General features: G+C 51.8%; 5 protein-coding genes across 5 annotated transcripts; 3 read left to right on the top strand and 2 right to left on the bottom strand.

Moving 5' to 3' along the window:
* Window positions 1-11,576: 11,576 nt before the first annotated feature.
* UHO2_06026 (putative arginase) lies at window positions 11,577-12,545 on the bottom strand (the record flags this gene model as incomplete). The annotated part of the gene is made up of 1 exon (XM_041557740.1): window positions 11,577-12,545. One exon carries the CDS (start codon window positions 12,543-12,545, stop codon window positions 11,577-11,579), a length of 969 nt encoding a protein of 322 aa, XP_041413674.1.
* Window positions 12,546-13,410: 865 nt separating this feature from the next.
* UHO2_06025 (putative ATP-dependent RNA helicase) lies at window positions 13,411-15,362 on the top strand (the record flags this gene model as incomplete). The annotated part of the gene is made up of 5 exons (XM_041557739.1): window positions 13,411-13,433; window positions 13,616-13,709; window positions 13,904-14,006; window positions 14,180-14,709; window positions 14,817-15,362. The coding sequence occupies 5 exons, from the start codon at window positions 13,411-13,413 to the stop codon at window positions 15,360-15,362; spliced, it is 1,296 nt and encodes a 431-aa protein (XP_041413673.1).
* A 653-nt stretch (window positions 15,363-16,015) lies between these two features.
* UHO2_06024 (uncharacterized protein) lies at window positions 16,016-16,693 on the top strand (the record flags this gene model as incomplete). Its single annotated transcript, XM_041557738.1, has 1 exon — window positions 16,016-16,693. The coding sequence occupies one exon, from the start codon at window positions 16,016-16,018 to the stop codon at window positions 16,691-16,693; it is 678 nt and encodes a 225-aa protein (XP_041413672.1).
* An 84-nt stretch (window positions 16,694-16,777) lies between these two features.
* Window positions 16,778-22,378, bottom strand: UHO2_06023 (uncharacterized protein; the record flags this gene model as incomplete). The annotated part of the gene is made up of 1 exon (XM_041557737.1): window positions 16,778-22,378. One exon carries the CDS (start codon window positions 22,376-22,378, stop codon window positions 16,778-16,780), a length of 5,601 nt encoding a protein of 1,866 aa, XP_041413671.1.
* An 841-nt stretch (window positions 22,379-23,219) lies between these two features.
* On the top strand, window positions 23,220-24,705 carry UHO2_06022 (putative 40S ribosomal protein S26; the record flags this gene model as incomplete). The annotated part of the gene is made up of 3 exons (XM_041557736.1): window positions 23,220-23,245; window positions 24,271-24,425; window positions 24,518-24,705. 3 exons carry the CDS (start codon window positions 23,220-23,222, stop codon window positions 24,703-24,705), a joined length of 369 nt encoding a protein of 122 aa, XP_041413670.1.
* Between the last annotated feature and the right edge of the window lie 48 nt (window positions 24,706-24,753).

Genomic DNA, 24,753 nt, shown 5'->3' with positions numbered 1-24,753 from the left:
GACGCCACCAACCTTATCACCAACACCATCAACCTCATTATCATCGACATCACCAATCTCATTACCAACACCATCAACCTCATCATCAACAACACTCACACCAGACCTTGGTGTCATCATAACATTGATATTGATCGTGCCGAGCTACCCCTGAACAGAGTGTCCACAGAGGTCAGCCGAAACCTACGATAGTATATACAACGAACACCACCTGTTGTCACTGCACAACTTGATAGTCACCGATACCGAGACAATAGCTGTCGCACAGTTTGATAGTCACCGAGTATCTCGACAGACTGACCTGGGTTTCAGGTGTGAGACCCCTGACATTAGAGTGGATCGTTCAAGCAGCTCCTCACGATCACCATGATGGACCCAGACCTCAACAATAAGCTCGATAGACTACTCACTCTATTGGAAGCACAGCTAGAGCTTACCAGACAGGGTCATCAAGAGGAACGATTACAACGAGCTCAACTGAGCAGGGAGGAGACAATGGACCTCTCTCACTCAGAAGACCAAGCAGGAGGAGGAGATGAGTCTATGATAGGAGACCCACATACTCCTACTCCAGCTCCACAACCAAGACGATCAGTCTCATTCAACCTAGATGAGCAGGAGGACATCAACTATGAGAAGTATGCTTCACCTACTGGGCCAAGATATGTCAAGACTAAGGTGGACCCCTACAGCAGGACTAGGACGGACCCTTACCCCCTGGACCATGAGGAGGACACCAGCATCATGGCAGAGCTTAACCGGTCAAAGCCCATCGCCACCCCCTTCCCAAAGTTCAATCCCCGAGACATGGAGATCTTCATTCTAGAAGCCGAAGCATGGTTTAAGTTCAACCAGGTGTATGAGCAGACTAGGATGATCAACCACATGGGTGCTCAACTGGAAGGGACAGCAAGAGAGTGGTGGACCTCCAAGCTCCATATTGATAGAGCTAGAGAAGGAAGGTTGTTCAATGATTGGCACTACTTCACAGAGCGACTGTCAGAACAGTTCAACCCACGCAATGCTAGGATGGAGGCATACAACAAGCTGTTGGCTCTCAGACTCACAAGTGATGCTCCTGGTGCCGCCACACGTCATGTAGAGCGGTTCAGAGACTTGGAGGGACAGGTCAACCTAGATGATAACGAGCTAGTAATTGATCTCTTCAGAGGAAGTCTCACTCGTAGCATACAGGAGAAGTTCGAGAGGAATCCACCTGGGAAGAGATGGGAGTGGTATCGAGAGGTTGAGGAGATCGATCAACAGAGGATGCTACTACAGCAGTCCTCGGCTAGACACTCACTCCCAAATGCCACGTCACCTCCACTAAGAACTGGGTCTTGGCCAAATCAAAGTTCGATCCCCATCCAACAACCCACTCAACCTTATCCAGCTCGATCACCATCACAAGCAACTACACAAGCAACTATACAAAACCTAAACTGACCCCTTCCTCATCATCCCACCCAACCCTCGAAGCAAGGAAGCCCTGCTCCATCAGGTATCAACACCTGTCATGTATGCAAGGGTATCGGCCATTGGGCCAGAGACTGCCCCAGCAGGAGGGTAGACCCTCTTAGCTCTCGACCCATGGGACCAAAGGTTATGGTCACCACAGCAGACCCCTTTGAGGAGGCCACCGACTCAGGAGATGGCCACACAGGCAGTACTGAGATGGGTGACCCCGAGGCCATGGACCTCAGCTCATACCAGCAACCCATGGACCTCGACCATGAGGAGGAGGAGCATGATGATGATGACGATGAGGGAAACGTCAGTGGGGTGATGCACTGATGGCATGCATTGCTCTACAAACGTCCTCACCATCACTCTGTATATATCAAGATTGTCAAGTATGTTTCTCTACCAGTGGAGGCAAAGCAGTACTGGAGCTCTCTGGAATGGTTCAAGACCATCCTGCTTGGATACTAGCTGATACCGGTGCTGGTTTGTCCATAGTCTCAGATTCTTTCATTAGTAAGTACCAAATACCCACAAAACCCATAAAAACAAGATCGATCCATGGTGTCACCGGGCACCAACTCTCCATCAATAGTTCTGTGAGCATGCAGGTATCTATTGGTACACACAATCTGGGTGTGGTCGAAGCTTCAGTGGCCGACACTGCAGACTATGACCTCATCCTGGGGTTCACTGAGCTACGGAGGCTCAAACCCACCATACAATGGGATACGGGCCAGCTAGAGTTCAAGACTCAGGAGCAGGACCGACCCCCAAGAAGACCCCCTGAAGCAGTAAGAGCAGGGGACCTAACCATGAGGAGACCAACCCTTCATGGTAACGAGTTTGTCTCAGCAGAGCGCATACTACGAGCAGCTCTGGAAGATGGACCCATAGGGTTCATGCTGTTGGAGGAGCCACCATCATCACTCCCAGCCTTTGGTTTTGTACCTACAGGCGCAGACAAAGGAGTCGAGATGGAGGTGGAGGTAGACAAGGTGGTGATGGCTGCAGACATACCAAAGCCATACCAACACCTGCGAGATGTGTTTGATGAGGTGGAAGCAGACAAGCTGCCCCATCATACCGAGCATGATCTCCACCTCGAGTTGATAGAAGGAGGTAAGCCACCTCAAGGGCCCCTATACCTTAAGGGACCCAAGGAGATGTCTGAGTTGAGGAGATACTTGGATGAGAACCTCGAGAAGGGGTTCATAAGACCATCAAAGAGCCCGGCACGATCACCAGTGCTCTTCGTACCAAAGAAGGATGGAGGTCTCAGACTCTGTGTGGACTACAGAGGTCTCAACGAGATCACTGTCAAGAACAGGGCACCATTGCCCCTCATCAAGGAGCAGCTGTTCTTACTCAGGAAGGCAAGGATCTATACCAAGCTAGACCTTAGAGCAGCATACAACCTCATCCGGATTGCTAAAGGAGATGAATGGAAGACAGCTTTTGGCACTCAGTTGGGACTCTATGAGTACCTAGTGATGCCCTTTGGCCTAGCCAATGCTCCAGCTCACTTCCAGTCATTCATCAATGACATCTTCCGAGACATCATTGGGATATATGTGGTAGTATACCTAGATGACTTCCTGATCTTCAGTGACACTGAAGAAGCACATGTGAAGCATGTCACTGAGGTCCTCACTCGCTTAAGGAGCAACAGGCTCTTTGCTAAGCTGTCGAAGTGTGAGTTCCACACCAAGACAGTCGAGTTCCTGGGGTACATCATCAAGCCAACGGGCATGGGCATAGAGATGGACCCAGAAAAGGTGTGCACTGTCAAGGAGTGGCCAATGCCGGAGTCAATCCATGACATCCAGAGGTTCCTGGGTTTTGCCAACTTCTATCGAAGGTTCATAGCCCACTTTGCTTGCATAGCCAAGCCCTTGACAGCACTGGTAAAGCCTATAGAACGGTTCAAGAAGTTCGAGCTACCAGAGGAGGCCCAACAGGCCTTCCACAAGCTCATCCAGGCCTTCACATCAGCAGGAGTGCTTCAGCACTTCGACTACCACCTTCCAACAAGGTTGGAGACTGATGCAAGTGACTTTGCTATAGCAGGAGTACTCAAGCAGGAGCATGAAGGATGATGGCATCCAGTGGCCTTCTACTCTAGGAAGATGTCTTCTGCCGAGAAGAACTATGAAATCCATGACAAGGAGCTCCTAGCTGTGGTTGCCTGCCTTACTCAGTGGCGACACATGCTAGCTGGACTACCGAACCAACTGGTCATCCTCACTGACCATGAAGCCCTCAAGTACTTCAAGTCACAGAGACGCATCACAGGTCAACAGGCTCGATGGGCCATACTACTAGCAGACTTCGACTTCATATTGCAGTATCGACCAGGAGACAAAGGTGGTGAACCCAATGCTCTCACCAGAAGGACAGACATGCAACCAGCTGGTGAAGAGCAGGATCACAATGTGAGGCAACTACTGCCTCCTCGAGTGTTCAAGGAGACAGCAGACCATGACTCGACCCTGGTGGCCCCTATGCTCTCGATGGAGTCCATAGCATCAAAAGGTCTCAGAGACCTGGTCAAGATCTTCCAGCCCTTAGACCAAGAGCTACAGGAGATACATAGGAAGAAGCCCTTCGAACTCAAGGACGACCTATGGTACAGTGGAGGAAGGTTGGTTATCCCCAAAGTGATCATGCCAGGGAGGACCAACAACCGACACTCAAGGAGTGCCAAAGAGGTAGATGGACAGTCTCTCTCTGTAGAGCATCTGCGATTCATGGTGATGACCCAATGCCATGATGGTATCACTGCTGGACACGTAGGAAGAGATGCTACCATCAAGGCAGCTCAACGACATTACTGGTGGCCAAACATGACAGCTTGGATTGCAGACTATGTAGCAAGTTGTCCTGTATGTGCTAGGTACAAAGCTCCTCGTCACCGTCCATATGGTTTGCTACAGCCACTAGCAACACCAGACAGGCCCTGGGGCTCCATATCCCTCGACTTCATTGAAGGACTACCACCATCGAAGAAGTATGACTCCAAGACCTATGACTCTATCCTAGTCATCGTCGACAGGTTAACCAAGTTTGCTATACTAGCTCCAACCCATAAGACAGTCATGGCCAAACAGACTGCAGTATTGCTATATGGACACATGGTTAGACTCTTTGGATATCCAGATCACATGGTCTCGGACCGAGGCAGGCAGTTCATATCAGGAGCATGGAAGGCATTTGCAGAGCAAATGGGTGTGAAGCACTCACTTAGCACAGCTTACCATCCTCAAACTGATGGTCAGACAGAGAGAGTCAATCAGGTCATAGAGCAATACCTCAGGATGTACTGCAACTATGAGCAGAATGACTGGGCCAACCTGCTGGACACTGCGGCCTTTGTATACAACAACACGGTCCACAACAGCATTGGTGTCTCACCATTCTTTGCATGCTATGGATGGAACCCCAAAGCTCATCCTGACATCCCTCAATGACTAGGAGTCAATGATCCAGGTCGCTTCGAGTACCTCATGGATGGAAAGGAGCGTTGCAAGTACCTCCAGGAGCAGATCAGAGAGGCACAACGTAGATCAGTAAACCAGTATAACAGGAAGCACAAGGACATCGAGTTTAAGGTGGGTGATATGGTCTATATCAACCATCGAAACTGGAAGACAAGGAGACCCACACCCAAGTTAGACACCCGGTTTGCAGGACCCTACCCAGTTCAGGAACGGGTAGGACACCAAGCTTATCGAATCACATTGCCAGCAAACCTTAGGGTGCATGATGTGTTCCATGTCTCCATGCTCGAGCCAGCAAGAACAAGTTCTCTTCCTCAACGTGCTGAACAGCCCACCATACCATCACTTCCAGATGAGGACCTCGACTTCGAAGTCGAAGCACTCATCGACAAGCGTTCACACAATGGGACTACAGAGTACAAGGTGTTGTGGAGAGGGTACTCAGAAGAAGCTGCTTCATGGGAACCAGTAGAGAACCTCAACTGTCCCGACCTCATCCAGGAGTATGAGGTGTCGGAGGGGGGACGAGTGAGTAGACAAAGTAGAGAAAGGAGGAGAGAACAGGAGGAGTAGAGAGAGGAAGAGGAAGGAGGATGATGTGAGAGAAGGAGGAAGGATGATGTTGGCGATGTTGTCGAGGAGGAGGAGGAGGAGGAGTCAGCATGGACCAGACCAGAGCATGCCTCGACGGAGCTCGGCTCTTAAGAGGGGAGTAGTGTCATGGGCCTGGATGCTCAAGAAGCAGGAGGGTCATGGGTTCATATGGAAGGAGCACAGGTATCGAAGACCTAGTCGATACCAGTAGAGAGCATGGTCGTAGTGCAGTCTCCATGGAGACCATGGACTCCTATGGACTCACATGCAAAGGAGAACCGAGCCACATGCGAGGAGGACCAGGCACAGCCACAAGGAGGACCAAGCTCAAGGAGCAGGCACAGCCACGAAGAGGACCAAGCTCAGATGGTTACCACTCAGGGGCTCAAGAGACAAGAGTCCTAGGACACTGGCAAGCAGGTCCTGAGGAAGAGGAGCAGTGTCGAGGGAGTCGACACCAGGTCATGAGGAGGAGGAGCAGTGTCGAAGGAGTCGACACCACTCAAGAGGCACAGGGGTGCCAAGCAGGAGAGGCCCCTGAGCAGTACTTGATGAAGAGGGTACTTGTCAGGGGTCTCGCGCCTGAAACCCAGGTCGGTTCGTCGAGATACTCGGTGACTATCAAACTGTGTGACAGCTATTGTCTCGGTATCGGTGACTATCAAGTTGTGCAGTGACAGCGGGTGGCGTTCGTTGTATATACTATCGTAGGTTTCGGCTGACCTCTGTGGACACTCCGTTCAGGGGTAGCTCGGCACGATCGATATCAATGTTATGATGACACCAAGGTCTGGTGTGAGTGTTGATGATGATGAGGTTGATGGTGTTGGTGATGGGATTGGTGATGTCGATGATAATGAGGTTGATGGTGTTGGTGATAAGGTTGGTGGCGTCAACACGAGTGTCCAATATGTTGACTTGATGCTTGAAGTGATCCCCGGACCGCAGTGGACTACTGCCTTCGGTTCTATCTATATCCGGACCGCTAACCTGCTATGGGCGCCTTCGGACGTCAGGTAGTGGTGATACAACACACACACTACGATGAGGAGCAACCTTGATAGATTGCTGCTATGCTGACTGTAACTAATGAGTACTTGTGTTTCTAAAGTATTGACTAGTTGTATGGTGAGTAGAGTGGATGGGGATCCACTCGACCTATGATGATGAGAAAGCATGGTTATATACCTCTTCACAGCATTGCCAGCGATGCTGCTCCTGCTCTCTCTCCAGAGAGTACCTTCTTCATCGAGTACTGCTCAGGGGCCTCTCCTGCTTGGCACCCCTGTGCCTCTTGTCGACACTGCTCCTCTTCCTCATGACCTGGTGTCGACTCCTTCGACACTGCTCCCCCTCCTTTGATCAGTGACAGTTCCTTTGGCTCTTGTCTCTCGAGCCCCTGAGTGGTAACCATCTGCATGCTCCTTGAGCTTGGTCCTCTTCGTGGCCGTGCTTGGCCCTCCTTTGCATGTGAGTCCATAGGAGTCCATGGTCTCCATGGAGACTGCACTACGACCATGCTCTCTACTGGTGTCGACTAGGTCTTCGATACCTGTGCTCCTTCCATATGAACCCATGACCCTCCTGCTTCTTGAGCATCCAGGCCCATGACAGTACTCTCTGGAGAGAGAGCAGGAGCAGCATCGCTGGCGATGTTGTGAAGAGGTATATAACCATGCTTTCTCATCATCATAGGTCGAGTGGATCCTCATCCACTCTACTCACCATAACTAGTTATCACTTCAGCATAAGTATATATTAGTTTCAGTCAGCATAGCAGCAATCCATCAAAGGTTGCTCCTCATCGTAGTGTGTGTGTTGTATCACCACTACCTGACATCCGAAGGCACCCATAGCAGGTTAGCAGTCCGGATCAAGATAGAACCGAAGGCAGTAGTCCACTGCGGTCCGGGGATCACTTCAAGCATCAAGTCAACACACTGGACACTCGTGTTGATGCCACCAACCTTATCACCAACACCATCAACCTCATTATCATCGACATCACCAATCTCATTACCAACACCATCAACCTCATCATCAACAACACTCACACCAGACCTTGGTGTCATCATAACATTGATATTGATCGTGCCAAGCTACCCCTGAACGGAGTGTCCACAGAGGTCAGCCGAAACCTACGATAGTATATACAACGAACACCACCTGTTGTCACTGCACAACTTGATAGTCACCGATACCGAGACAATAGCTGTCGCACAGTTTGATAGTCACCGAGTATCTCGACAGACCGACCTGGGTTTCAGGCGCGAGACCCCTGACAGTTGGCAGCACACATGAATTACGAGATCGATCGAACCCTGGGAATCCAGATCGATCTCATGGGATCAGTCAGAGTCAGCCAGATCAGCATGCTTCAACTAGTCGGCTGATCTGAACAAGTACTCGGAGCTGTGCCAACATCGGAGTCAGCCAGATCAGCATGCCTCAACTAGTTGGCCAATCCAAACAAGTATTCAGAGCTGTGCCGATGTCGGAGTCAGCCGGATCAGCATGCTTCAACTAGTCAGCCAATCCAAACAAGTATTTGGAGCTGTGCCAATGTCAGAGTCAGTCAGATCAGCATGCTTCAACTAGTTGGCCGATCCAAACAAGTTGAGATGGAACTGTGCCAACATGACCACATGACCAGGGGGTATGGTCACAAGGTTCAAAGGGAATTCACACAATTAAGTTGAGAGGGAGCTGTGCCAAAAGGGGGCATCACACATCAGACAGAAGGAGAGCATGTAGGCAAGAGGGCAGTGTTGCATAACCCTTATGCTGAGCAAACGGTAGGAGCACAGTATCGAAGGGGTTGGTGCCAGTAGGGCAAGGCAATGCCTAACAGGGGACAAAGGCCCCTCAAGAGGAGCAGGATGTCAGGGGTCTCGCGCCTGAAACCTGTCATGGGCCTGGATGCTCAAGAAGCAGGAGGGTCATGGGTTCATATGGAAGGAGCACAGGTATCGAAGATCTAGTCGAGATCAGTAGAGAGCGTAGTGCAGTCTCCATGGAGACCATGGACTCCTATGGACTCACATGCGAAGGAGGGCCAAGCACAGCCACGAGGAGGACCAAGCTCAAGGAGCAGGCACAGCCACGAAGAGGACCAAGCTCAAGGAGCATGCAGATGGTTACCACTCAGGGGCTCGAGAGACAAGAGCCAAAGGAACTGTCACTGATCAAAGGAGGAGGAGCAGTGTCGAAGGAGTCGACACCAGGTCATGAGGAGGAGGAGCAGTGTCGAAGGGTTGACATCAGGTCATGAGGAGGAGGAGCAGTGTCGAAGGTGTCGACACAGCTCAAGAGGCACAGGGGTGCCAAGCAGGAGAGGCCCCTGAGCAGTACTCGATGAAGAAGGTACTCTCTGGAGAGAGAGCAGGAGCAGCATCACTGGCGATGCTGAGAAGAGGTATATAACCATGCTTTCTCATCATCAATAGGTCGAGTGGATCCTCATCCACTCTACTCACCATAACTAGTTATCACTTCAGCATAAGTATATATTAGTTTCAGTCAGCATAGCAGCAATCCATCAAAGGTTGCTCCTCATCGTAGTGTGTGTGTTGTATCACCACTACCTGACGTCCGAAGGCGCCCATAGCAGGTTAGCAGTCCGGATCAAGATAGAACTGAAGGCAGTAGTCCACTGTGGTCCGGGGATCACTTCAAGCATCAAGTCAACACACTGGACACTCGTGTTGACGCCACCAACCTTATCACCAACACCATCAACCTCATTATCATTGACATCACCAATCTCATCACCAACACCATCAACCTCATTATCATTGACATCACCAATCTCATCACCAACACCATCAACCTCATCATCATCAACACTCACACCAGACCTTGGTGTCATCATAACATTGATATTGATCGTGCCGAGCTACCCCTGAACGGAGTGTCCACAGAGGTCAGCCGAAACCTACAATAGTATATACAACAAACGCCACCTGCTGTCACTGCACAACTTGATAGTCACCGATACCAAGACAATAGCTGTCGCACAGTTTGATAGTCACCGAGTATCTCGACAGACCGACCTGGGTTTCAGGCGCGAGACCCCTGACACATAGTAGTAATCAACAGATTGCTCCTCATCAAAGTGCATGTGTTGTATCACTGTTTCCTGATGTCCGAAGGTGGTTCATAGCAACCAGTGGTCCAGATAACCATAGAACTGAAGGCAGATGTCCACTGCAGCCTGGGGATCACTTCAAGTGTTAGTCGACACACTGGACACTCATGTTGGCATCAACAATCCATACTCACACCAGACCATTGGTGTCAATATCAAGCTCACTTAGAGTCATATTATAGTTTGATCATGCCGAGCTACCTCTGGATGGAGTGTCCACAGCAGTTAGTTGAAATCTGTCATAATGATAATACAACTACAGATTCTAATGAGAAAGGTGACAGAGAAGGCTCTGTTGCATATTTCACTAAGAATCGAAATACCATTAGTGCTGTCGCATAACTCGACAGAATCGGTGATAGTACTGATACTACTACTGATCTCAGGTTTCAGGTGCGCGACCGCTGACAGTACTCACCGATGCATGTGGGAGGGACTGGTAGGTGTTGGACAGGAGGGGGGGCCAACAGTGCAGCAGGGTCATCTGTGGAAGGGGCTCAGAGTGTGGGGGCCAGTTGTGATGTTGGGAGAGCACTCATGACCATGTGGATGGCTGAGACAATCTCATCCTGTAGGAACTGACAAAGCTCACCAATACCAGCAGAAAAATTGGAGTGGGTCATGAAGTTGTGGGAGGTGTCTGCCAACAGCACAGGAGGGGCCAAGAGCACAGGGTCAAGAACTGGGGTGGTGGCAGATTGTGCTATGATAGGATTTGGTGCCAGGTCCATGGGAATGGGGGGTGCAACACTGCAAAGGAAGGGAGAGGAGTTGGGGCTGGGAACCCCAAGAATGAGGAGGTGTCTGGGTACTGCAAGGGTGGCTGAGAAGGTGCCCAGGAGGGGGTGTGTGCCATTTGAGGCCTCCCAGTTCAGCAGTCAAGGCACAAAGCAGTGACCTGGTCAGGAAAGCACTGGTGAACAAAAGAAGAGAGTGGTTTGGAATGTCTGCAGGAGTGGCAGTGTCATTCCTTGTTAGCCATCATAACACCAGGTGGCAAAAAGTACAGTTGTCAGAAGGAGATGGTCCAAGGCTGGGCCATGGTGTCACTAGGCAGGATCAGGAGCAAGGGGCTCTGGCCAAGATACCACAGGACCCAAGAAAAACAAACCAGGCAGCTAATAGTGCACCTGGCTTGGTGATGATGGAGATGATGGTAGCTAAGAGAGGAGTGACAAAACAGAGAGTCTTGGTGAAGAGTGTCTCTGCTCTGCTCTTCATAGAGCAGAGCAAAAAAAATTCGATTGTTTTGAGTCCAGCCCAGATGCGCACGCCTTCATGAATGATCACGTGATGCAACCATGTCCCACTCGTTGCTACACACTGTCATTAGGTAGGATACGCCCACAGTCGGGCATGTGCCAGACGTTTGTATATAAGTCTAGCAGGGAGCTCGAGGCTCGCGCCACATTCACTTCTAGCATGTCAATATAGTATAGTGTTTTGCTCTTTAGCTTGAACACCGTACTTTGGCTGATATCTCCCGATCATCGTCGCCGAGTGTCTCCTTTATTATAACAGGTGATGGCTTGCAAGCAAGGCAAAGTGTCTGAGCTCAGACTCTCTGACTAAGTCTGCTCCTGCTTTTGTCACTTTTCTCAGAAAAGGGATGGAGACTTTGGCTCGACTTTGCTCAGATCGCAAATCATCATGATCATCATCATTATCATCGTCTATGCCGCACTCATCCATACTCCTGTCGAAGAGCGTTGCGAGCGTTGCGAGCGTTGCGAGCGCAAGAGACGGTAGCAGTGTGAAATGAATGCGAGGCCAGGCTTGAGTCAAGGCTATGCTGGTTGCGTTGAAAGATGATCGTAGCTTGTCTATATTACAGATGCACACGACAAAGATAAGACAAAGAGCTGCATAGATGCCTAAAGAAGAGTCTCGCCCATTGCAGCACGGATGAGCGAGCATCCAACTGCGATCGTCTGCTGTGCATCGCCGTCTTGGAGCAAAGAAGGGTTGACTTCCATCAAGTCGAGCGCAACCATACAACCCGTCTCGTAGAGAGCTTCGCAGATGTAGTGACCTTCACGGAAAGTCAAGCCACCTCGAACGGGTGTACCTGTGCTGGGCGCGACACTGGGGTCAAGGGCATCGACATCGAACGAGAGGTGGATCGGACGCTCACGCTTGCCTGGTGCGCCGTTGAGGTGATCGAGGGCCATTTCGACGACCTTGCCGATGCCATACTTGTCGATGTGGTGCATGCTGAAGGCCTTGATGTTGTGCTCCTTGAGGATCTTGCGCTCGCCGGCATCAATGTCTCGCAAGCCGATGTACACCAAGCTGTCAGGACGCAAGAGAGGCTTCTTGGGGACCCACGAGTTGAAGGGCTCCACATCCGTTCCTTGCAGCCCGAGCAAGAACGAGACAGGGCAGCCGTGCAGATTTCCCGATTCAGTGGTCTCGGGCGTGTTGATATCGGCGTGAGCATCGATCCAGATGAGTGCTGCCTCAGGATGAGCGCGCAATGAGCCGGTCACCGTGCCGAGTGCCAGACTGTGGTCACCGCCGAGAGTCAAGGGGAGCTTGCCCTGCTTAGCGTGCCGCTCGACGGTCTCGGCAACCTCGTTTGTGACAGCCGAAACAGTGCGGGGAAGCTTCATGTTGCCAATGTCGCTATCGTGTTCGAGCAGCTCGTTGTGGTGGTCGAACGAGTGGTGTCCCTCAAAGTCGACCTTCCAACCAAGCGATTCGAGCTGCTTGCAGATACCAGCCGAGACGAGCGAGACAGGGCCTGTGTCGACACCCTTACGCCTTTGCCCGCCCGAGAAGGGGCAGCCGACGATGGCGACCGTCTTTTCCTGAAGGTATCGTTCGTGAAGTGTCCTTGCCATTGTGAGCGTACGAGGATCGGGAGTTTTGCTTGAGGGAGGCATGTGCGGTGATGGTGGTGAAGGAGCAAGATGGAGTTGCTCTTTTCAAGTAATTCGCACTCTTGCTCAGTCAGTCAGGTGACCTCAAAACGATGGCTTTCCGGACCTTGCTTTTCTCCTCCTTCATTGCCGGCAAAGGCAGAAGCTGAGCTGGAGTAAAGGAGGCTTCCAACAAGAATGCTGGCCTTCGGCTAATAGTCCGGAAATCAAACCGGATGGCGGCTCAAGCTTGTCCTCTTGGCTTTCCGCCCAAGAAGCCGAGGGCGGGCATCGTCCAAGTTCTCAAGCCGATGTGGTCTAATCGGGGGCTGCCCTTTTTCTCGCTTGATTTTCGCCGCCTTGATTTTCGCCGCCATGATTTTCGCCGCCTTGATTTTCGCCTCCATTTTGCACTTTCAACAGGAGGCGAGCCGGCAAGTCTCTCGTACGAGAACAGCCGAGATCGAGTTCAAAATGCGCTTGACCGACGCGATCACTCGGCGTGAAATGGCGGTGTAAAAGCGCAGGCAATTGAGCAGTGTGTTGGATAACTTGGTGCGCAGGACGCGTCCGGAAGAAAACAAAGTGCGCTTTTGACAGTTCGAAGCGCGTTTCTTCCCTCTTGGCTCAGTCCATCCATTTCTAACATCGATCATCCTCCTCACCACCACCACCACCACCACCATTACCACCACCACCATTACCACCACCGTCGTCACCTTTTCTCATTACCCGCGCACTCGTTTCTTTCTCCACACAGGTTTCAGTCTCTTGTTTATTCTCGTCTCTCGTGCATATACCACCACCTACCAACAAGCAACAAGCAACAACCAGTACTACAGCCATCATGTCTGCCATCGACAACGAAGAGTGAGTGTTCCTCTTCTCGGCCCTCTACACGCGCCAATTTCTCTCAGCCAAGCCAGCAATTCGCAACTGCAATTGACCTTCAATGAATCAATGCATAACTAACCTTGTCCGCTATCCGACCACCTCTTGGCTGTCCATCGCCGCGATGCCTCTTCTTTCCCCTTCATCCATCGGTGACATAGTCTTATCGACTACGAGGAGGAGGTCGCCGTCGCCCCTTCTTCCACTACCAACGCTGCCGCTGCTGCCACTGCGGATGCCGACAAAGACAAAAAGGCAAGCATCATCTTTTTCTCCACTTGGCGTCCCAATCGATGATCCACAAGGATAGCCTCGCTCAACTTTAACGACATCCCCATTCTTCAACGCACTGCAACTACCGCTACGAAACGATCTCCTGTCCACGCACGTCAACGCGCTCGTGTCATTCGCACCTTTGCTGCCGATACCCGCCTCTTGGCGCAAAACAGGGATCCTACGTCGGTATCCACTCTACAGGTTTCCGTGATTTCCTCCTCAAGCCCGAGCTTCTTCGTGCCATCTCCGATCTCGGTTTCGAGCACCCCTCCGAAGGTGAGTCTCCGCCTTTGCATTCATCCCAAAGTACAGCAAGCAACATGTTTCACTCACTCACACAATTACACACCCCCTCAACCCCTCAACCCCTCAACCGCTGTCCTCCATAATCAACCCCCCCTCCCCTTGCCACTTTCGATTGGCCACACTTTTCCCTTCCGAGCACATAGTCCAGCAGGAATGCATCCCTCAGTCCATTCTCGGCATGGACGTCGTCTGCCAGGCCAAATCCGGTATGGGTAAGACGGCCGTCTTTGTCCTTGCTACCCTTCAACAGATCGAGCCTGTTGACGGTGAAGTTTCCGTCCTTGTTCTCTGCCACACCCGAGAGCTCGCCTACCAGATCCGCAACGAGTACCACCGTTTCACCAAGTACATGCCCGATGTCCGCACCGGCGTCATCTACGGTGGTACCCCGGTTGCCGAGAACCAGGCGATGCTCAAGGACAAGTCCAAGTGCCCTCACATCCTTGTCGGTACCCCTGGTCGTATGAACGCTCTCGTTCGTGACAAGAGCTTGAAGGTCTCTGGCGTCAAGCACTTTGTCATTGACGAATGTGACAAGATCCTGGAGCAGGTCGATATGCGCAGGGACGTTCAGGACATCTTCAGGGCCACTCCTCACCACAAGCAGGTGATGATGTTCTCTGCTACCCTTGCCAAAGAAGTTCGTCCCACTTGCAAGAAGTTCATGCAGAACGTGAGTCCACTCTGGAATCCTTGCTTGTCAATCGACCCCAACATACGACTTGATCACGCTCACACACCTTCTCTACATCCTTGCCTTGCTTGTTTTCACTGGTGCAGCCCCTCGAAATCTACGTCGACGACGAAACCAAGCTGACCCTGCACGGTCTTCAACAGCACTACGTCCGCCTCGAAGAATCGGCCAAGAACCGCAAACTCAACGATCTGCTCGACTCGCTCGAATTCAACCAAGTGATCATCTTTGTCAAATCCATTTCGCGCGCTAACGAACTGGACAAGCTTCTGCGCGAATGCAACTTCCCTTCCATCTGCATCCACGGTGGTCTTGGACAAGAGGAACGTATCAAGCGCTACCAACAGTTCAAGAACTTCGAGAAGCGTATTCTCGTCGCCACTGACATCTTTGGTCGTGGTATCGATGTCGAGCGTGTCAACGTTTCCATCTCGTACGACACTCCTAGCGATGCTGATAGCTACTTGCACAGAGTTGGTAGGGCTGGTCGTTTTGGTACCAAGGGTTTGGCCATCATGTTTGTTAGCAGCGATGAGGATGCAGAGGTGTTGAAGCAGATTCAGAGCAGGTTCGAGGTGGCCGTTCCTGAGTTGCCAGAGACTATCGAGGCCAGTTCTTACATGAACGCTTAAACGCCGCCCAATCCAATATGCTTTGCTGGGCTCTTTGAAATACAAAACAACCTCGCCAGCCGACGATGATTACGAGCTTGCAATCCAACAGACCTGTGTGTCAAACAGACCTGTGTGTGTGCGTTGTAGAAGCAGATAGCAAAGTGTCTGACCTGTTGATGAGAAACAGCAAGCAACAAAACTCGCAAGTTCCGCCACAGAAAGGCAGGTTTTCTTTTCTCCCGTCCAGACTCAACCGCACGAGAGACTGAAAATTGACTAAAAATAATGTGCAGATAAACTGCGTGGATTGCAGGCAAAGAGCCGTGAGGTCCTCGAAGCTCGACAAGCAGGCTCCCAGCCGGCCGTAACAGGGGCACAGGGAGGGCAAAGAATCGACTAACCAGGTTATCGTGTACCTGGCTTTGGAGAAGGAGATGGCAGTGAAGAGCAGAGCGGAGAGAGAGCAATGCGATGGCTGAGTCCAGTCCAGACAGGCACGCCTTTTCGATGAAATCACGTGATGCAAACTTGGACCCTTTCTCACCATCATCTCGACCTATTCCATCTGCTACTCGTCATCGACTTACTCGACCATCTTGCTCACTTCTGCAACACTCGACCGACTTTGATAGCATCTCTGACCCAACAAGCCCGCCCAAAAGCGAGAGACAATGTCATTGACAGCAAAAAGCAACGAACAATTCTCCCAAAAATCCTATTGGGAAGAACGATATTCCAGTCAAAGCGAACCTCATTTCGATTGGTTTAAAACTTACTCGGACCTTGAACCGCTATTGGAGGAGCTGATACCTGACCGATCATCCCGGATCCTAATGCTCGGCTGCGGCAATAGTACTCTATCCCCTTCAATGCACGATGCTGGCTATACTTGCATCGTGAACATCGATTATTCCTCAACCCTAATCTCTCGCATGTCTTGTCGATACCCAGAACAAAAGTGGCTCACGGTCGACATTACAGAACTTACCCGCCCTCAAAACCTATCTCTGCTTGGAGGCGAAGGGAGCTTTGATATAGCGTTGGATAAAGGTACAATGGATGCACTTATGGCTGAAGGAAAGGGTTCCTCACCGTGGAGCCCGGGGGAAAAAGTGGTGCAAGATGTGAGCAAGATGTTAGAAGGGGTGGATAGGCTTTTGAAACAAGGTGGCAGCATGGTTTATATTACTTTCGGCCAGCCGCATTTCAGGAGAAAGTATCTCGAGGCGATCGAGGGGTGGAAAGTGGAAACAAGAACGTTAGGGGAGATGTTTCATTACTTTGTATACGTTGCTACTAAGCTTCCCCGCTCACAACAGGAGCAAGAGGAGAAGAAGAACGAGGCATAATCAATCAGAACCACTCATAGAGACACATGGTCACCAAATCAGTCTGTGATTGCAGTGTATCAACAAAGAATGTAATGCTTGCATCTATCGACGAGACAATTGACCCGGACGTCTCTGTTGAACAGCTTCAACTGCAGCTCTGCAACTAATCACATCTGCTAATGAGGAGCAAGACGTGCTTCCATCCCCTCTACTTGCCTCTCTCCCACTTCCACTGCTATCAGCTCGCTCCACCTGCTCCTCTCTTGTCCCCCTTCGACCGCTTTCCTTTCCGCCGTTCCAAGTGGTCCTCGTAGTCTGTCCGGCCGCGATCGACCTAGTTCTAGTAGGCTGCTGTAGCCTTTGTTTGCGAGGACTGAGCCAACCTCTCTCCCTCCTACTTTGTCTTAATTCATCCACCTTTTTCGCTGCTGCACGGTGCGTGTTGGGGGAAAGCAAAGAAAGTGGTGTGTGAGAGACTCCTGATGATCCACCAGCTAGGTTTAGGGAGGAGGTGAAACCCTTTTGTCCTGCAATGCGTTGCCCTCTGGGTTGCGGTCCGCGTTGCGGTAGATCGACGATCACCCTCGGCGCAACTACCGTTCTTCTCTCTTCTGCTGGTTGTGCGCCCGTAGAAGTGGCGATAGGAAGCCTTGACTGCTTGGTCGGAGGAGGGCAAGCGGTAGTGTCAGGCTCGATCGAAGTCGCATTGGTCACCGAACCACCCAACAGCGAATCAACAAACGAATCTCGACCAGAGCTAAGACTAGCGTTCGTAGAAGCTGATACATCCGCTTCCTCTACCATGCGTCTCCTCGTTGAGACCGACGGTGAAGCAGCAATGAGTTCTGCCTCTGTCGCTTTTCTCTTCCCCTTCCCCTTCCCCTTCCCCTTATCGCCTCTTTGTTCCTCCTGCGATGGGCGCGGACTTGATACCAAGCCAGCAAAACTTCCACTCAGCCTCGAAATCAGTCGACCTGCTTTTCTAATCACTCCATCATCGCCCTGACTCGGGGTTGCAGGTGAAGGTGAAACGGGTAATTCAGGATACAACCTTTCCGCTTGCTGCCGGCAAGAAGCCTGTGCAGCATTCTGTGTGGCACGTTTGAGCAAGCCAACAGCGGGAGTCGAGTGCATGCCCATGCGAAAGGGTGTTCCAAAACTGACCCTCCCTTTTGCTCCCTGCGGAGGAGGAGCAGTGGCGGCGGTTATGTTTGCTGTGAGACTCCAGTCTAGATCGCCACTTGGAAGAGTCTCTTCCCCCCCTTCCCTCCTCTCCTCCAAGTGATGCGATTGGAAGGCATCAGGGTACTTAGCTTCGACCTTGCGCAAGTATTTACGCTGAAGTGCTTGCAACCTATACTCCAACTTCTCCACAGACCACTCGTGTATGCGAAGAGAAGAAGGGATGTGCAGCTCGCTAAGCAACGCAGAAGCAGCTCCTTCTAAGTTGGTCGAGAGGAGCGCGTCGACATATCGACGAGCTTTATCCGTACGCGAAGCACTATGCTCTCCCATTTGAGCCGAGGTTTTGATGGAACAAGTAAAGTACTTTTCTAACCTCGCCCAATCGCTCGTATCCCAGGAGCGAGGGTCCAATGTTCCAATCGAGATTTCAGCAATGCTAGAAGATCGGCGGCGCGAGCGTGTGCTACGATCCCGAGTACCGACGGGAAGAGCATGAGGCTCTTTTCTCTTGCCCAGCATCCTTCCACTGACGCTTGCTGAGGTTTGCACTGGTGTACCTCTAAACCCACCCGGTAAGAAAGGTGTAGCTGGCGACCTCACCCCGATACTCCCTCCAATAAGAGATCCGGATTCGGCCCTCTCATCCTCCCTAGCAAGCGATAATTCTGCATCCATAAGTAACGTCGTTAGATCCCTACCTCCCTCCCCCTCTTCCTCCTCCTCCTCTTCCTCCTCCTCCTCTTGCCTCCGTCGATCGGCATCACGTATAGCATCAACAACCCTCCTCATCCTACCCTCCGTCACCTCCCCCATCTCCCCCCCTCCCGCAATATATCCTTCATCAACATATTTATGGAACAACTTCAATATAGCCGTTGCCCTCGCCGCAGCCCTGGGGTCCAATGAAGAGATCTCGACAATAGGAGTAGAGGTTGGTTGGTTGAGCTTCATCACCCGACTCCTCGAGTGGGATGCATCTCCGGTAACGTCAAGCTGAGAGGTGGAAGGATGATGAGGTTGACGAAGGGAAAGAGTATGGATCAGAGCTGAATCGGTTTCGTCGAATACACTGTGGGTTGTTGAAAAGCGATCGCGAGAGTCACGGACTACTGCTTCTACTACGTAACCTTCCTCCTCCTCTTCGTCTGATTCGGAGTTGCAATGAGCAGAGGGAGAAGTAGAAGGAGAAATAATCACAGCTTCTTGAAGTGATGCTGAATTTGGCTCTTCTTCGTCCAGTTGCGAAGATTCGTCTTTTTCCTCCTCGCTGCCCTCTTCTTCGTTGTCGCTCTCTTCTTCCTGTTCGTCATGATTATCATGATCTTCGGCTTCAGAGCGACCCTGTTCGACAGCGGAATTGGAAGACGAGGAGAGATCATCCGCTTCCTCTTCCTCTTCCTCGTCACTCTCCTCTTCAGCAGCGGGTGTGGCGATAGTGCTGGAACGGTTTGTCTTGGTACCTCTGCCCGTTTCTACATCTTCCCACTCGCCGTCACTCTTCCCCTCCTCTTTTCGGGAAAGATCTGGTTCGGAATCAGTACTCAAAGATAACCTCCTCGACCTATCCACCAGCGTATTTCTACTACCACCCTTGCTTTCATACTTCTTTCGCATCTCCTCCTCATCCTCCCCTTCACCCAGATCCGCGATGGAAGACAGAGCAGAGAGCTCAGACGAAACAGATTCAGAATGCCGCATGCCCAAACTCTCCACAGAGACATTGCTAGTGGAGAATTCGATCTCGACATCTTCAGATTCTTCCCCAGCGGCGAAGCTAGCTTGAGGTTCACGAGGAAGAGCATCGATGAGGACGACCGGGTGAGGAGGTGAGATGATAGGATCACCGTGAATGGCGGGGAAGGCACGAATGGCTTCGACGAACTGGAGTGAAGTGCGGACGGGTGAATCGGCATCCGCAAAGGAAACGGTTTGCTGTTCATCATGCTGGTCAATGGGGTCTTGATGGCTGGCGGATTGGTCAGCAACGTGCGATTCGTCAAAAATGAGAGAATCGTCGACGACAGAGACGTCATGAGCTACTTGAGATTCCTCAGCAGCTCCCTCGTTATCTTTTCCCAGGTCTGAGCTGTCGAAAGAGGCCTCTGCTTCAGACAGATCTGTGCTGGCCATGGAGCTCTCTCCTGCCGCTTCTGATCGGAGGGAAGGATGGATTTGCTGCGACGCGTCGACTTGTAGCGACTCGTCCACACCTTGGTCGGATGCTTCGCTGTGGTCTGAGCTTGCCATTGACTCGTCTACAATGACTGATGTCTCTGCTGCTTCTTGGCGGGACTCGTCAAGTTCTTCGCCCGGGTTGCTGAGGGTCGAACTCGCCATGGACTCGTCTGCCACTTGGTGCGAGACATCTACGTCTCCTGACTCATCTGCGTGAGTGCTAGCGTGGCTGGTCATGGAGCTGTCCATGCTTTGGTCCGCGTCCAGGGAAGCAGAAGCAGAAGCATGCATCTGTGACTCGTCCGCTGCATGCGAGGCTTCGGGTCCCTCCTCCTCCTCCTCCTCCTCGCTAACCTCGTTCGATTGAGAGACATTCACCGCGTTTTCTGCTACATCGCGTGTCGTATCAGCGCGGGCCGAGTCGTTGAAGTCTGCGGTCTCGTTGGGTTCGCTATCGAGAGTTTGGCCGCTATCGAGGGTTTGGCCGGCGAGCGAGACGTCCGCTGCGACTTGCTGTCCTTCAGCCTCTTCGGATTCATGGTCCTCGCTTTCGTCTGTGTGGTCAGGGTTTGCGTCCATACTGGCGACCACGCTGGTGTTGTGAGTTGTCGCCTCGTCCTCCTCGTCCTGATCTTCAGCTTCGCTATCCACTGTGGCGCTAGCATCAAGGCTCTGCTCTCCCACGCTGGCGTCCATACTCTGAACCGGACCTTCAGCTAGCACCTTCTCGTTCACCATCCGTATCGAAGCCTTCACCTCGACCTGCTCTTTGCGCAATGCCGACTCGTCAGCAAAGCTTGGTGAGATGTCGCTCATACTTGCAATCTCCCGCAGTACCCCCTCCTCTTGCACGGCTGTGGCATCTTGTGCGACAAGTGGCCCCGCTTCATCATCAGACTCGGAGGCAAAGCCTTCATCGTCAAAAGGCAAAAAGGGAGATGCTGTTGCACCTTCCTCCTCTTCTGCGTCATCGAATGAAACTTGGCCCTCAGCAGCAGCTGCTGTACGACCGGACATATGGGCATACAAAGATCTCTGACCGCCCGAAGAGGTATCCGAACCATTACTATCCCTTCTCTGCCCCGCCGCCGCAGTCGGAAGAGGAGTAGAATGGGTAAGCGACATACTGGCATCCCCTTTAGCCCTTGCAACACGGGCGTGCTGCTTTGCGCTGGGTGTCCCCTCATGGTAGACGATGAAAGTATCTGGACCAGTCAACAGCAACGGATCATCTCCTGGCGAATCCGGCAGCGAAGGATGATCTCTTGTCAAATCAGCCACTACTGGAGGTTGAGCTGAACTTCTAGCAACCGACACTCTCCCTCCTCTTCTGCTCCTACTTATTCTGCTGAGACTGGTGAGTTGAGAAGTGGAGCTTTTGATAGATTCATCCGACACCCCCTCCCCATCTTCCTCCACCACCATCGAAGAAGCACGAGAAGGAGCAGATACCGAAGGAGTCTTCGATCGTGGCCTAGACCCCACACTCGACTGCCGTCTAGTTCGCGGAGGATCGGGCTGGAGGTACGTAAACTTAATCGGCGAGGGAGGCAGGGGTTGATCCCACCCATTCTCCTTAATCTCGCGGATGAAGGTTGCGTCTGGTCCACCACGTCTAATCCCAACCAACTGGATCTCTTCCTCCTCCTCCTCCTCCTCTTCTTCTTCTTCTTCTGATTCGACTTCAGAAAGAGCATTTAGTCTCGTGGGAGTGCGATCAGTGGACGATCCTTTGAATACATCATCTTCGTCCTCATGCGTATCTTGATTATTGCTGGAAAGCAAGCGACGGTTGCTTGGCGTAGCAGGGCCATCCCGTAAAACTTTCGCCGGAGAAGCTCTGGCTGGCGAAAGGATAGCATTACGGATACGCGATGGCGAAGGAGAAACAGGTTCGCGTGGCAGCGCTGCAAGAGTATGCTTCCCCGGACCGGCGGGAGTGGTGGTTAGAGCTTCCGATGAGCTAGGCGGAGTAGGCAGACCACCAGGAGCGTTTAGGTTTGCTTGCATAAGTTTTGCGACGTCCGTGCTGAAAGATGGAGCAGGAGCTGATTTTGGAAGCTCTTGTGTCTGCTCTCGTGGAAGCGGTTTATTGAGCGAAGCGATAGCCGAACGCTTGAATGGACTCGGAAGAATGCTGCTTGAGGCAGCTGGAAAGCCAAGTGTTGGATCGGGTAAGTTGTAGAGGAAAGTATTCGAGATTAGAGGTGAGGAGGGTGGTTCGGAGGGTTGCAGAGAAAGCGAGGATTCGCGGTAGGGAGAGACGTTTTCGTCGTTGATGATGGTTGGTCGACTTGTTAGAGCTGCTCGCCTGGATGGGGCTCTCTTTGTTGGTGAGGCCATGTTGGGAGTGGTGCTGTACGCAGGCGACGTAGCCTTGGATGCTGCAACAGGATGTGCGCGTTACTAATACTCTGATGGCTGCAAAGATACCTCTTGCAAGATGGTGTTCTAATGAAAGGTTGCGGTCTTGGGATGAACTGGTTGAAGTGTTGATGTGTTGATCTGCGAACCAAATGCGACGAGATGAAGTCCACACGGAAGAAAGCGCGTGTCGATCCAGGTGAGGTCTGATGGCTACTGTGTCGGATAAGCGTTTTGCGCAGCAAAGCGGGAGATGAAGTGCGCGGTTGTCACTGACCAGTGCAAAGCTAGAGGGAAGTTGGAAGTTGCGGATGTCTATGAGATGGATGATGGTGAATCAGATTGAGGATGACAACAAGACCCTTTACACGAATGATGAGAATCCTGATCTGAGCACTGTTACACAGAAAAACACACAAAAGCACTGATGCACAGACCCATCACAACCTTGTGCGCAAACAGGTCAACGCGAGACCCTGTTTTCGAGCGCGGGTTCTATCACGTGCTGTTGCGGCCCTATCTCCCGATTATCCATAAATCGATCCAAGATCAGATCTGTCAGATCTACATTTGCGCAACATCGGTATATGCTTTAAAGCCAAAACTACAACAGGCACGTGACTGTATTTCATCGGCCGAAGTGGGTGTTAGACTGTGCTGTCGAGGCAGCAGGACAACAGTGTCTGTCTGAGCTCCAGCGACGAAGAATGGCAGAGAGACCGACAGACAGCACGCGGGACCGAGAGAAGGCGCAGTGGGTCAAGATTGTCAATCGCGCTCCTCACCACCTTCTTGATCTTCATCATCAAGACCATCCAAAATGACTAAGAAGAGACGATCCGGCGGGTAAGTTATTCGACACTCCTACACAATGCACAACAACACAGCAGCAGCAACACGCATCAACAACAGCACCATGCAATCAACGTCAGAGCCATACATACAGCACGCCAGTCAACAGAAGCCAGTCAACAGAAGCCAAGTCGCACCAGCAAAGCACGTATATCTGACACGAAACAGCAAACCGCTTTCAGCATCCACGACAGCTCTCGATCTGATGACACGGAAGAGCACATCGGAAAGACGCTCTTCATCATCCGCGACGCCCGCAGACCTACGACACAGTAACAAGATCGGCGGTCTTGCAGTGTCTATTCCATCTAGATTCAAGACGCATTAACCCATCTGCGATCACCCCTGGAACCAAAGGACCTACACCCATGTTCCACTGCCCGCTGCCTGGAGCAGATTGCAATGGAGAACTACAGACGAGAGATGAGTGGAAAGCGAAATGAAAGAATAGTGAAGGCCCAAGGTACAGGCAAGGCGCCGGACTCGATGATGTAATGCCACGGCAGAAGCGAACAGAGTCCGACTCTGCGCTATTGATGTCGGAAGCTTGTCTCGACGGCATTGCAGAGCTGAGATGCAGCTTCGTTGACCGCAACGGTCATGCCAAGTCTCGTTCTCTCTCCGTCCCTGTTCTCACCTTGTCTGTTCAGCCGCCGCGTATCTTGGCCGACAAGTGCTATCCATCTCGTGACCAGTCCAGGCGCACCCCATCACGTCCTATCCCTCACACGACACAATCAGCACGCTCCGACTTCGAACCCCTACAACTCAATCAACACCAAGCCATTCATTGGCAACCCGCGACTCTACCTCACCTTACCTCCAACAAACTGTCAACTCCCACTTGTCTCTGCCTTGGCTGCATATCCGCGGCTTTGTCTCTGCTCCGACGTTGATTGCATCACTACAGTTGTTGTCGTGCTGCTTCCTGCTTGTTCTCCGCTCCACGCTTTCCTCTCGGCGCGTGCAAATCTGCTCACACGCTCCCCAACCTCTACTTCTACTTTGTGTGATCATAGCCGCAACAAGTCCGGCCGAGGCCACGTAACTTTCGTGCGATGCTCCAACTGCTCGCGCGCTGTCCCCAAGGACAAGGCTATCAAGCGATTCACCGTTCGTAACATTGTCGAAGCCGCTGCCATCCGTGATCTTTCTGAAGCCTCGGTCTACCAGGGTAAGCATCCCCCCCCCTTTATCTCGCTTTCCTTCTTTGCCTTTACTAACGTGACATTATCTTTCCTGTACTTGATTGTTGGAATTTGGCAGAGTACGCTCTTCCCAAGTTGTACATCAAGGTGGTATACTGTGTTTCGTGCGCCATTCACGCTCACATTGTTCGTGTGAGGTCTCGTGAGGGTCGTCGTAACCGTTTGCCTCCTCCTCGTGTTCGCTTCAACAAGGACGGAAAGAAGGTCAACCCTGCAGTTGCTCAACTCCAGGCCAACAAGGCCTAAAGTATGCCAACATAAAGCATATCTTTCTGGTGCGCTTTCAGTTGTAGC

The sequence above is a fragment of the Ustilago hordei genome, assembly GCF_900519145.1.
Source record: "Ustilago hordei strain Uho2 genome assembly, contig: UHO2_contig_16, whole genome shotgun sequence".
NCBI classification, from domain to species: domain Eukaryota; kingdom Fungi; phylum Basidiomycota; class Ustilaginomycetes; order Ustilaginales; family Ustilaginaceae; genus Ustilago; species Ustilago hordei.
The sequence above is the reverse complement of the archived record's forward strand: the minus strand, read 5'-3'. Positions and strand labels throughout refer to the sequence as shown.